Genomic DNA, 13,853 nt, shown 5'->3' with positions numbered 1-13,853 from the left:
CCAATATTTTTACAAAGCTTTAGAAAATTGTATACAGACAATGACCATTTTTCGTACTCAGCTTAATGACTTTTTTCTTTTTTTTTTTTTTTGGTTACCACTAAACAATTAGGGAGGAAAGAAATCTCTTTAATTATGAAATTAAAACCACACCTGCTTGTACTCACCTGCAAAACAGCATGAACTGACCTCGCACTATCAAAGGATGGAAACACGTAATTTACATATGTCTCCTGATCAGGACTTACTCCCATTTCATGCATTGCTTTGAGAACTTCGACTATACCTATAAGATTAAATTTAGAAGCACACAGATGAAGTACTTGGAATACATTACAAAAGATCAGAAAGTTCAGTTCATTTACTTTCTGAATCATAATGTACGAAAAACTACTCATTTTGTTTGTCTAAAAAGAGAAAGCAAAAAAGCAACAGAAGTGGGAAATAAGATGATAAATGAAACAAAAATTAATTCCTCCTTTCTTAATCTATTAATTCAGTAGCAAGTGCTAAGGAAATATTTTAGAAATAACAACTGTAAGAAAGTTTAAAACAATTAAGCAAAATGCCTAATGCTTCTGGCACCCAAATGAACAGAGATCGTAAAACATCATTGCTATTACAGAGCAGTGACGGATCGACACAAGAAAACTGGACCCAGGGGCGCCTGGGTGGCTCAGGCATTGAGCTTCTGCCTTCAGCTCAGGTCATGATCCCAGGGTCCTGGGATTGAGCCCCACATCAGGTTCCCTGCTCGGCGGGAAGCCTGCTTCTCCCTCTCCCACTCCCCCTGCTTGTGTTCACTCTCTTGCTGTGTCTCTCTGTCAAATAAATAAATAAAATCTTAAAAAAAAAAAAAAATAAAAAAAAAAGAAAACTGGACCCAGTAAACACTGTAGAGGGAAGGGATGAGCGGCGACTCAAATAAATAAAATCTTAAAAACAAAAACAAAACAACAAAACAAAAAAAAATACTCCCTCTAGAAGTCCGTTTTTACCCTATCATATCCTCTACAGAAAAATTACATTTCTATAAATTTGTTACATAATGAGCTCTAGTACAAATACTTGATTGTAAATTCCCGCTGATTACAGAAATACACAGGCAAGTGTGACTACATTATGAATATCTGCACATTTCTTTAAGAGAAAATTCAGATTATTATTCAGGTTAAACAGTTTATTATATTTAAAATCACTTAATGGATCTTCAAAACCTTAGGTGTTTAAATGTATTTTTAAAGATACTAATATGGAAAAAAAAAATCTCAAAAGACAGAGCACATGCTTAGTGACAAATTTAGGAGAACATGCATATAGAGTTAGTCCACAGAGCACACAACAAGCATCAGAATACTTGAAAGCCAAATTCAGTAGAAGTATTCTAACAATTCACTAGGAATTACTAGTAATAACATGGGTAACTATCATAAAAAATGGCAAATCACACTGTGCTCTTCTTAAAGATTACTAAGTATTTGAAAGGAGGGCATATGGCTAGTTGTTTTTCAATGACTAGCAATAGAGTTGTGTTAATCTAATGTCCTCAATGTCCTTCCTCATCAATAACGACTGCTTTCATCCATGGTTAAAAGTAAATAGCTATGTTTCTGGAAGATTCTCCGGTGAAATGACAAAAAAAAAAAAAAAAAACAAGCTCAAAGTTTAATGAGACCTAGCTTTCAACCCTGTTCTGGCACTTAATGGCAGGGTAAATCTGAACAAGTAACTTCACCTTTCTGAGCCATAATTTCTGAGCTTCCACATTAATATGGCAGGAACTGTGCCTTCTAGACACTTTATCAAATAACACTTGGCTTAATCCTCCCTAACTGCCATCCATGTTAGATTATGTAAGTCAATATGTGTCAAGGCACTCAATGAATGGAACACTTTTCTGACCTGTAAGAGTCTAGGCCTAGTGAATGGATAGAAACACCAAGAACTATAAATATTACCCACAGGCATGGAAGAAATTCTTTTGATCTAGGCCTAGAGGAAGGTTGAGGACAAGAGGAAAAACAGAACATACTGAACAAAAAGAATACTAGTACCACCTTAGTTCTGATCAGTATCAACAGCTGACTCTTGAACACGCAGGGGTTAGGGGCGCCAGCTCTGGTGCAATCGAAAATCTGCGTATCACTTCTGACTCCCTAAAAACTTAACTAATAGCCTACTGTTAACCAGAAGCCTTACCAATAACATAAACAGTCAATTAACACATATTTTGTATGTCCTATGTCTTAAAGTAAGCTAAAGGACAAAAATATTATGAAAATCATAAGGAAGAGAAGATACGTTTACAGTATTTATTAAAAAAAAAAAAAAAAATCCGTGTATAAGGGGACCTGCACAGTTCAAACCTGTGTTGCTCAGGGGTCAACAATATTAACAAGGCTTTCAACTCAGTCTACTGGGGTGATATACTTCTTTTTGTAATAAATAAAGCCGGGCAGGTCTTAGAAGTCAAATAATCTTTATTTTAACAAAAGTGTTAAAGTAAGGGGCGCCTGGGTGGCTCAGTCGTTAAGCATCTGCCTTCAGCTCAGGTCATGATCCCAGGGTTCTAGGATCTAGCCCCGCATCGGCCTCCCTGCTCAGCAAGGAGCCTGCTTCTCCCTTTCCCTCTGCTGCTCCCCCTGCTGTGCTCTCTCTCTCCCTCTGTCAAATGAATAAATAAAAAATCTTAAAAAAAAAAAAAAGTGTTAAAGTGAGTGCTCCAAGATCAAAGGCATATCTTGAATAAGAAACCAAGTCTCATAGTTGCTGGCAGGTGCTTGTAACACTACAAATATGCAAAAACCTATGCTTTTTCCTGGGATCAAGTCTTTATTCTGCCACCAAAAACTGATTTTTAGCAGCTTTTTGTCCATAATACAAGAATGATGACAATAAATCTCTCTACTTAGCTCTCAGAGTCATCATTTAAAGGAAAAAATGTGTGAAACCCTAAAAATACTAAATAAATGTTAACAGTGACAATAATGATTTAATATCTTAGCTGTCTTAAAATACCCTAATAATTTTTTTAAATTTCCTTAGATGATACAAAAAAATGTATGTAACATAAAATAAGGTAACTATATATCTGATTTTCTAATGTCTGAAAATAGGCCAACAAATTGATTATAAATAGAAGAGTCTTATTTCTGTACAAAACACTCCACCCCAATATTTATGCTTCAAATACATGTTATTCTCTTAATTCATTATTTCTCCAATAATGTGTATTAAGGGGAGGAGTTCCTTCTGCTCGTTTAGATGACCTGTGTTGGGGCGCCTGGGTGGCTCAGTCGTTAAGCGTCTGCCTTCGGCTCAGGTCATGATCCCAGGGTCCTGGGATGGAGCCCCACGTCGGGCTCCCTGCTCAGTGGGAAGCCTGCTTCTCCCTCTCCCACTCCCCCTGCTTGTGTTCCCTTTCTCGCTGTGTCTCTCTCTATCAAATAAACAAACAAAATCTTAAAAAAAAAAAAAAAAAATAGATGACCTGTGTTGCCAGCATTTTTAACTTATGTATTTTTCTAACCGAAGCTAAAGCTGGTTTGGGTCCACACCTTCTGATCCAGTAAGTTCAGTCACTCCCTCAGGCATTCTGAGGGAGAATACAAAAATATTTACTTCAATAATTGATTGAATGATGGGAGGACAGAAACATTTATCAGTAAGGAGAAAAAAGGTGATTGATCTCACATACCTACTTACCTCCTCCTAAAAAATTTAATTCATGTTTCTTTTTAAAATAAAAACACTAAAATAATCACATATTAACTTAGATATAAACATGGATCCCAGACCTCTGTGAACTTAGAAAACCTAAACTAAGCAATCTAATAAAAATATTTCGAAGAGAGTCATGACAAAGTTTATGAATCTAGAGGAAAGTCTCCATTTAAAAAGTTTTATAAGAACTGAAATAATTCAAACTTTTGGGAAAGATAAATGGTTTACCTGAACAATTTTTACCAACTATAACTGTTTACTCCACATGATTTTAGACTCCACCCAGGGCACTCTATTAGAGGCCATTTCTTAGTTTTTGGAAAGTATTCTCTATTCAACCCCTTTACTCAACTGGCATTTAAGCTTTCATATTGGTCCTTCCTTCTATATTTTACCCCTTTCATACTCTGATTTTTGTGTTTTCCACATATACCCAGGGATGTAGATCCTCAATTATTCTGGGTTATTTCCTCTCATTCGGGCCAATCTGCTAAAATTCTAAGTGGTGACTTTTCCATTTGTGCCACAGAGAAAAATACCAGTAAGATGAGCCAGGGGGAAGTCGCTCCGAGATTCTTTCTTAGGGGTTGATGATGGCTGAACTGGCAGCCAGAACAATTCTAGAATTCAGTATGATATGATCACAGTGTTGTTGAAAACTCCTGGTTCAGTATGATCTGACCTCTAAATACCTGTCTCTGATTTCCTGAGGGGTTTTATTTAGTCCTTACGAGAAACACTCCTCTACACGCTCCATCACTGCAGCCATTAATTTTCTTCTGTTCTTTCTACCAGTTTATATAGGGCTTTTTCTAGATGAAGAACAAGTTCACTGCACTAATAAAAATGTGACCTTCTTACCTTACCCTAAAGAAACCACACAGAATATGTAGAGCCATTTTGTTGTTACATGAAGGAAAACTGTCGAATACACACTTTACTATATTTCTGGGCCTCCTGCAAAGGAGCAACTCAGTTTTTTATTTATTTATTTATTTATTTTAATTTTCAAAGATTTTATTTATTTATTTGAGAGAGAGAGAATGAGAGAGAGAAAGCAGGGTCAGAGTGAGAAGCAGACTCCCCGCCGAGCAGGGAGCCCGATGCGGGACTCGATCCCGGGACTCCAGGATCATGACCTGAGCCGAAGGCAGTTGCTCAACCAACTGAGCCACCCAGGCGCCCGCAACTCAGTTTTTTAAAAACTGCAACACAACCGGCACTGTCTTGTACTCTCGAGTTACCTTTCTCAGGTTTTAATTCTTCCAGATAAAAGCTTAAAAAACTTGAGAGCACTTTTTAAAATGTCCTCAATGCAAAAACTGGCATCGAACTTTAATAGTTAAGGCTTTTTATAAAATACAGCATAACACTTAAAAATGTTTAATGTGAAGGTGCTATGGTATTTAAAAAGAGTGTTTAAAAGAACAGAAATCCTCAGTTCTAATCCCAGCATAACTGACAGCTAGGTGTGGAACCTAAGGCTGGTCGCCAAATCTCTCTGCCACTCTCATTTGTTTCATTAATATAAAGTGAGCTTTCAACAGGCATCTTTGAAATCTAAATTATAAGATCCCAAGAAAGGATGGATTCAAGATAAAGCCCACTTTTCTACTAGTTTCAGCTACAACTATTGAAAGAAATTACCTGACTTCTTTTATGTTTACTAAGTTGCTAAAATGTGGTAACCAGTAAGTCTAGATACAGTCGTAAGGTTGAAGAAAGCAAATTTTCCTGATGAACAGACAAATATTTCAACTGGGGGTATTTTCAAAAGTATTTTCTTATCTGTGTAAAGATGGACAATACTAATATGCCCAAAGATTTTCATGGAATGATGTAAACTTTCTCTGGTTCAAAAATACTGGGTTAAAGGTTACTTCTTGGAGCTTTCAGAACTGGAGGATATGCGAAGAGTTAATCAACTAGCATACTGTATTCACGAAGATTTTTCTAAAAAGGATTTTGAGACTTTTATAGCCAGAAACAATTAGGGAATACTTGTTTCACTATTTCCTTTAGACCAGAAGACGACTATATATTTAAAATAAAATTGCAATATGAAAGTCTGCTAAAAGCACTTTTTTTGTTGTTTGTGCATTTTGTTTGTCACCCAATGTCATACTAACAACTCTGCATCTCATTCTAAAGCACATTATACTGCGAGATAAAATGAAAAAGACCATTTTTTGTTTCCCCAAGGGGGAAGTACTTCTGTTAAAAGCATCTTTTTATGAGACTACTCTTTCTGAATTACCAATAATGCAAACCAAAGAATTAGATACTGTACTCTAAAATTTAATATTTGTTCAATTCTTATTCATATCCTATAGGCATCCCATGTGTACAAGGGAAAAGTATGCTAAATGCTTAAACGTACTTAAGAACCTGAAAGACTGAACATTTCTGTCCTTCAATCAGCAGGCTGTCAGGTCATGAGCACTCATTTTACAATAAAAGTTTTGCTGTCTTTCCTATTATTGTAACTCGGCTCAGTTAAGGAGACTGGTCCACAAAGAAAATGGCTTGGGGCGCCTGGGTGGCTCAGTCGTTAAGCATCTGCCTTCAGCTCAGGTCAGGATCCCAGGGTCCTGGGATCGAGCCCCGCATCGGGCTCCCTGCTCCTCGGGAAGCCTGCTTCTCCCTCTCCCACTCCCCCTGCTTGTGTTCCCTCTCTCACTGTGTCTCTCCCTGTCAAATAAATAAATAAAATCTTTAAAAAATAAAAAAAGAAAAAGAAAAAGAAAAAAAAAAGAAAATGGCTTGATTATGTATAACTTCATCTGGAATAAGGCTAGACAAACTAATTTCAAATGGTATATGCAAAATCAAGAACTAAAGAGTTTTTTTGAAAAACTTAAAAACTTACTTAAAACTACACCTGCAAGTTTGAATATCAAGATCAGAGATACAGTCAGAAATGAAATTAAGATGAAAGAAATCTACTATGTTTTTAAAAATGTTTACCCGATTCTTAACTATCATTTAAATCAATTCTATTTTCTCAGAAGATCTACTGCTCAGAAATAAGTTTGCCTTCCCAAAGAATTCAACTAGATGTGTGCAGAAACTTATTCTGGATCTCCGAACCATTACAAATCTGTAAAAGGCAAAACCTAACCTTGAACATCTCTCTTCTTCTGATGTCCAGCTAGCAATGGCCAGAAATAATGAGTTCTGACAGGAAAACCTTCTTCCTTCAGAGCCTTCATCAGAGTTTTTGCCAAATCTGAAAGAGATACCATAAAATATTACACAGCTACCTCAGCAAAACTTATTTATGTCAGTTTTAATGATGAAAATATAGTACCGGTTTTATTGGCTAGTAAAGCGCTCTGAAGTGTGAATTGCAAAGGAGATGTGTGCATCTGGGACTCCTTTAACTTCCTGCAGTAGTCTTTCAGCTTCTCTGCAGGCTAGGAAAAAAAGGCACCACATCAGCTGGATCCACAAAGATCCTACCATTTGACTTTCTGCAAACATTCTACCACTTCTGGGATGAAAAATTTGAACCTCTCATCCTCTTTCTACCCAATAAACTTACATACAGAAACAAAGTTTTCATAATGCTTATAATTGGTCTAATCTCATAATATGTTCTTACATTTTGCAGACTCTTATTTTACTGACTATTACACGGTCTACCAAGTAAAAACAGACAGAATACCGTATTCATAGTCACACAGTGTCGCAAAAAGAAACTGCCAAAGTCACTCAGACTGTCTTCCCTTGATACAGGACATGCTAATAAAATTTGGAATGCTGTATCTTCCAATTTTTCGGTGACTAAAAGTAAAACGAGGTTCATTGCATCTGGGAAGAGAACAAAGACATTTTCTGTTACCAAACTGAATAATATTTTTATACTGCAACCACTATGAAAGACAAACTTAATGAACTGCAAATACCAAAAGGATCTATCTGCCTAAATAATAGTGAAACACTTCCAAATCAAAACATTCCCATGTGTTCATTAACTCAAGCTGTTTAGCTTATTAAGCTGACTTTTTAAAAAAATTTTTATTGTTATGTTAATCCCCATACATTACATCATTAGTTTTAGATGTAGTGTTCCATGATTCATTGTTTGTGCATAACACCCAGTGCTCCATGCAGAACGTGCCCTCTTTAATACCCATCACCAGGCTAATCCATCCTCCCCCCTCCCCTTAAGCTGACTTTTAAAAGAGTCCTATGTTCATGTACCACAATCCCCTATTGTTAGAGAACAGTAATTCAGATTTTTAGAAAAATCATGAAAATAAATGTTTAAAAACTACCTGGAATATATCTTCTTTCATATGTAAGTTTTTCCAAAATTTCTGGGACATATTGAGAATACCCAGCTTTACTGAAACTAAAAATAATTTGGAATAAATCACGGTCCATAAGGTAAAGATCAGACTTCTCCACCTTCTCCAGAGTCTGTAGGCAGTTCCAGAAATTAGAAGAACAAGTTAGAAACCAGTACTTTTTAACTAAAGCCAAATAAAATACCAAGATTTTAAAAATTAGGAACATACACCATCTAAAGGTTTAGGACTGCTTTTATAAAACAGAAAATATTATATTCCAGCAATAACTGTTATATCAACACCAAGGTACCAAACTATAAAAGTTCTCCTTCAATACTAGTGTCCTACAAGAAATACCTTTAAAACAGATATAAACTACACTTTTCTGCTTCATGCAAAATGGAACACAAGCTTACACCAATAATTTTATTTCTTATACAAATGATTTTAAAGTATTTTTATTTACATGACATAAGTCATACCTGCTTAACACGGTCAATGTCACCCTTTTCAGCATACGCATTCAATAATGCTAAGTATGTGTCTGGACCAGGCTCAATTCCAGCCTCTTTCATCACTGTGAGAATATTTTCTGCATTCTCTATATCTCTGGAAGTTATTCAAAGAAAAGAGAATAGATTACTACAACAGTGCCCAATGTAATATTATCATTCAACCTAAAATGTATTACCCTGTTCTTATTAAAATTAAAAATTCTTATGAATCATTTAGAACAATTAGCAAAGGACATCAGAAAAGGGCAACTATGTACTAAAATGGTTATAGGTCTCTGAAATAACAAAAATAATAAACATCTCAAATTTTACAGGTAACTTTTCCAAAAAAAAAAAACAAAACAAATTGCATAATAATCACATAGACCTTAAATTAACATGTCCTCTTTTATCAAGTATGCTATGACTCAGATTTACCTTTCTAGGGAAGAATAACATCTAGGAAATTACTCTTCAAAACTGAAATTGTTCTCCACGGGCATCAGGAGAGCAGTTAAAAGACTTTACAAAGTCAGTTACTTTGGATCAGGCCCAATTTTTAAAAGATGAGAATTTTCAAATCAAAGTTGGATGAAACAGATACATTTAAGTTATTTAAAAGTTGCATGTTCTATCTCACACACTCAGAATTTTTGAGGGGGATAGATAAACACGGGTTAAGAATCTTCTACAATTACTCTAATTCCAACCTTGCTTGAGAATAAAACCTTAGGTTGAACATTACCCAGCTCTTGCATGCCCCGTAACAAGGGCACTGAAAACTGCCTCCGTGACTGGCAGATCCTTGGTTTTCATAAATCCAAGAATCTTGCTGCAACAAAAGAGAAATGAAAATACTTCTTGAAAATATACATCAAAACCACTTTTTACGACATATATACATAAAATCTCACTCCCTGAAATTATTTGTTATATCAAATTATATATCTTGAACTACTCTTGGTAAAAATAGCAGGTTAAGTTTTTAAAACCTGATTATTTCTTCTATACTACTAATTAACCTTAAAAAGCATAGTTTAATAAAATCCATTTAATTAAAAATGAATTATACATTTCAATTTATCCCTTATTTCCTAAAACCTCCATCCAAAAGTAGCAATAAATTTTACACAAAGAAATAAAATGTCACAACTGATTTTATACGACTCAGCAAGATAGAATATTGCTAGTTTTATAAATGAATACAATTTAAATGGCTAAGAACATTTCCTTGAGGAAGTATCAATTTACAAAGACTAAAGCCCCAACTTTATACACCTCAGCAACTTTAAACCTCTGCTCCAATAAATCAAAGTTTTAATTAAAATAGCAATATTCACTTGTCTTTCTCTTCTTACACAATTTTACATTTTATCTAAGTCATATTACCAAATTTGCTAAATTAAAATACTTCTGAAGTAATGTCCCTTACTAAGAAGAAACTTAAAAAAAAAAAAAAGGTGAGTGAATATATTCTAGGCTTACAAGACTTACGATGTGTTTGCTTAAACATACATTTATAGAGCTCCATACCTGGCACCTTCAATATCCCCCACATTACAATAAGCAGCAATCAACCTCTGGTATGTCACCTGTCAATGAAATGGGCCAGTTAATATTTTTTAAATACTATTTTTTTCCTGGGATTAAAAAAAAAAAAAGTGACACAACCGATGAACATTTATGTCAGCAACTACCTACTCGATTTGGTTGAATGTTTGCTTCCTCCATTTTTGCCAAGAAGTCAGTTGGTGAAAATTTATATTCATTTTGAAGATAGACTTTAAGTAAAGCATTGTAGTGACTTACGTCATACACAGTACCTACAAATAAAATTTAAATCAAATTTTTGCACTAAAAATCAAATTTTTAGAAAATCATATCCTTTATCACAATGAAAATATGGGTACTTAAATTTAACAAACAAAAAGGATAAAATGATCACTTCAGCGTTTCACCCCATACTTAAGACCCATCTATACTGAAATCCTGTCAGAACAGAGCAAGTTAAGCATTTAAGACCGTAACAACTGAATTACTGTACAGTTACAAGCAACTGCTTATTCAGATGTTAAGAGGTCTCTTACTTATGAAGCATAGTATTCCCTTCTTGTTGGAAAATGTTGACAATACCTCTGTATTTAAAGTGACTGAAAGATTTTTTGACAGAAGGCAGTTCTTGCCACAGTACAGACACACTAAGATGCACTGTGACTAGCTGTTTTACACAGTTAGGGCGGTACTAGCAACTTAGCTTATTTACTCCAAGTGTTTCTTTGAAGGCTCCATTTCCAGTTGCTGAACACCATTACTAGTCTGCTACTATTAATTTACCCCTATTCCAAAGCCCTCTGTTTTCTTTCTGGGTCCATCTTGCCTAAGGCCACATCAATCAAGGTTACCATGCAGCCTTCCTCTACCCACTGATGACATCAGGGTCACGTACCAATCTAGTGCTAATATGTTTTACTAAATTTGCATGAATTAAATTTCATATCTTAACTGCCTTTAGCACCACAGGCCTGTGGTCAGTATCTGGTGTCAGTTTGAGATTCCAGACAGCAGAGACCTAGTCTATTAAATTCATATTTATCAGGGCGCCTGGGTGGCTCAGTCGTTAAGCGTCTGCCTTCAGCTCGGGTCATGATCCCAGGGTCCTGGGATCGAACCCTGCATCGGGCTCCCTGCTCCGCGGAAAGCCTGCTTCTCCCTCTCCCACTCCCGCTGCTTGTGTTCCCTCTCTCGCTGTCAAATAAATAAAATCTTTAAAAATAAATAAATAAATAAATAAATTCATATTTATCTTAGTAGACATGTAGAGTGCTTACTATGTTCCAGGAACTGTGCTAAGTGCTCTGCATCTAGAGTCCCAGTTCCTCCTCACAACAGCTTTGAGACAGTTCCTCTTATCCCCATCTTATAGATGAGGAAAATGGACTCTTCCACTTGTCCAAGGCAACATGGCTTTGTAAGTGACCACAGATCTGAATGTAGGTGGTCTGCCCTGAGTGCCCAATCTGTTAACCCTTGCAATAGCTTATACAGGGCTTTAAGGGGAACCATGTGCAATTCAACATCTGCAAAGTGATTACACAACATGGTTACCATATAGTGTATGAAAACTTCTAAAAAATCATCAGTTCAAACTGAACTCTAATAATGGTTGGCTACAGCTCTAAAGCCGAAGTACATATATTTCGCAAATATATCTCCGGGTTTAACATGTGTTTTTAAATTACATGACTTACTGACATGTGGAAATTTCTTTTTATGAAATCAATTCTTTAACTTTTCTGCTGCTTTTACTGAGAAAACTCTTTCCCATTCGTAAGTCCAATATTCATGCATTCTTTTAAAAACTTTTAAAAAACAAACGTGTCATCAAAATTAATTCTAGATGAATTCAAAACCGAGGTGAGGCTGTGTTTACTCTATAGATTTTTCCATAGAGGTGCAACATGACATGTTTCTTGAAGGATATTCCTAAACATTTTACATATTTGTGACTAAACTTAATCTTTTATTGCATTTTGCTTTCTAACTAGGAAAAGTTATAGATTCTTGAACATTTAATATTTCCTACTACTTTATTGTAAATTGATTTTCTGAGATTTTACAGGTAAATAAGCACATCATCTAAAAAACAGTAATTTCTAGTATTGCTTCTCATCTTATTTCATTGCCATTACACATGATATTAGTTGTTGGCTTTAAATTTTAACATGTTAAAGAAGCATCCTTCTGTTCTTTGTTAAGACTTTTAAAAAAATTTTTAAGTAGGCTCCATGCCCACCATAGAGCCCAGTGTGGAGCTTGAACTCACAACCCCGGGATCAGGACCTGAGCTGAGATCAAGAGTCGGATACTCAACACACTGAGCCACCCAGGTGCCCCTCTTTGTTAAGATTTTTAAAAATCAGGATTGAACACTGAATCTTATCTAATGGTCTTTTAAATCATGTTCTTTTCTTTTTTTTTTTTTTTAAGGTTTTATTTATTTATTTGAGAGAGAGAGAATGAGAGAGAGCACATGAGATGGGGGAGGGTCAGAGGGAGAAGCAGACTCCCCGCTGAGCAGGGAGCCCAATGCGGGACTCGATCCAGGGACTCCAGGATCATGACCTGAGCCGAAGGCAGTCGCTTAACCAACTGAGCCACCCAGGCGCCCAAATCATGTTATTTTCTGAAGAGATACTATGTTCATAGTATAAAATGCATAAAAAGGTAATGAGTAAAAGCATAAAAAGGTACAGAGTAAAAATTGTATGTAGTATTTATTACCCTTCCAGAAATATTTTAATATTGTACACATATAGAGATATAAACATTTTTCTTCAAAATGGTAGCATACTATATGTACCATTCTGCACCTTAATTTTGTGGAGAACACCCACATTAGTATAGAAGAACTCCTTCATTTTTTTTTAACAGTTGCACAGTATTCCATTTCATGAACGCTCCATAGTTTATTTAACCAACCCTAGTGAGAGACATTAGAGTTGGTTCCAATTTCTTACTATTACAAACACGTACAATAAAGGATATCCTTTTGCACATTTGAGTATATCTGTATCTATATTCTAACAAATGGAACTGCTTGGTCAAATGGTATGGGCATTCTTAACTTTGACAAACCAACTGCCTTTTTATTTTGTTCTTTTTTAACTTACCATAAAAAGTAATAATTGTTATGAAAATTATTTCTTTTTTTCATGTGAGTATAGTTGACACACAATGCTATGTTAGTAAATTATTTTATTCTTAATGCCCCTAGATGTCACTATAACTCACCAAATAAATATTACCAAGTAGCTCTTCCATAAAATGGAATTAGAACATTTATGTAAAGAAATTATTATTTACCAAAAGAAAAGAAATATCTCCATCTTTTACATATACACATCATATTTTTAAACAATCATACCCAATTTCTGAAGTTTGTCCCATATCCTATGAGCAAAATCTGTTCTCTCGGAGAGCTGCAGTTCAGGCAAGAGAGAACCACAGCTGCGCAGGAGAAGCAAGGCTTGATTACCACCTGGGCTGCCTATGAAAAAAGATAACAGGTAACATTTAACACAGTAGCAATATCATACAGATAAATATCAAAACATAAACCGAAATCCGGAAATATTAAAAAATCTCCTCCCTAAGATAGTACTAAAAGTACCCACCAGCTGGAAAAAACCCTACCCAAATCTACAAGTATCATTTACAATGTTCTAAGTTATGTTTTTAAAATTAGTTTGTTTTCTTAAGGAAGCTAAGGTTATGAGTCTATGTAATCTGCAAGACTCTATACCATACAAAAATACCCAGAACTTAATTTATAAGAAGTGCT

The 13,853-nt window shown here is 35.3% G+C and overlaps 1 protein-coding gene across 1 annotated transcript in view; it reads right to left on the bottom strand.

The window, feature by feature from the left end:
* The window catches only part of LRPPRC (leucine rich pentatricopeptide repeat containing), a 106,660-nt gene that overhangs the window by 76,682 nt on the left and 16,125 nt on the right, over positions 1-13,853 (bottom strand). Inside the window, exons 3-12 of the mRNA XM_035001663.1 lie at positions 13,437-13,559; positions 10,214-10,335; positions 10,046-10,104; positions 9,258-9,344; positions 8,501-8,627; positions 8,004-8,148; positions 7,391-7,536; positions 7,034-7,139; positions 6,845-6,952; positions 168-286 (exon numbers count right to left, since the gene is read on the bottom strand). Of these exons, the coding sequence (XP_034857554.1) occupies positions 168-286; positions 6,845-6,952; positions 7,034-7,139; positions 7,391-7,536; positions 8,004-8,148; positions 8,501-8,627; positions 9,258-9,344; positions 10,046-10,104; positions 10,214-10,335; positions 13,437-13,559 (1,142 nt within the window). The remainder of the gene's footprint in view (positions 1-167; positions 287-6,844; positions 6,953-7,033; positions 7,140-7,390; positions 7,537-8,003; positions 8,149-8,500; positions 8,628-9,257; positions 9,345-10,045; positions 10,105-10,213; positions 10,336-13,436; positions 13,560-13,853) is intronic.

Source organism: Mirounga leonina, unplaced genomic scaffold (assembly GCF_011800145.1).
Source record: "Mirounga leonina isolate KUSES-001 unplaced genomic scaffold, KU_Mleo_1.0 Mir_125, whole genome shotgun sequence".
NCBI lineage: Eukaryota > Metazoa > Chordata > Mammalia > Carnivora > Phocidae > Mirounga > Mirounga leonina.
The sequence above is the reverse complement of the archived record's forward strand: the minus strand, read 5'-3'. Positions and strand labels throughout refer to the sequence as shown.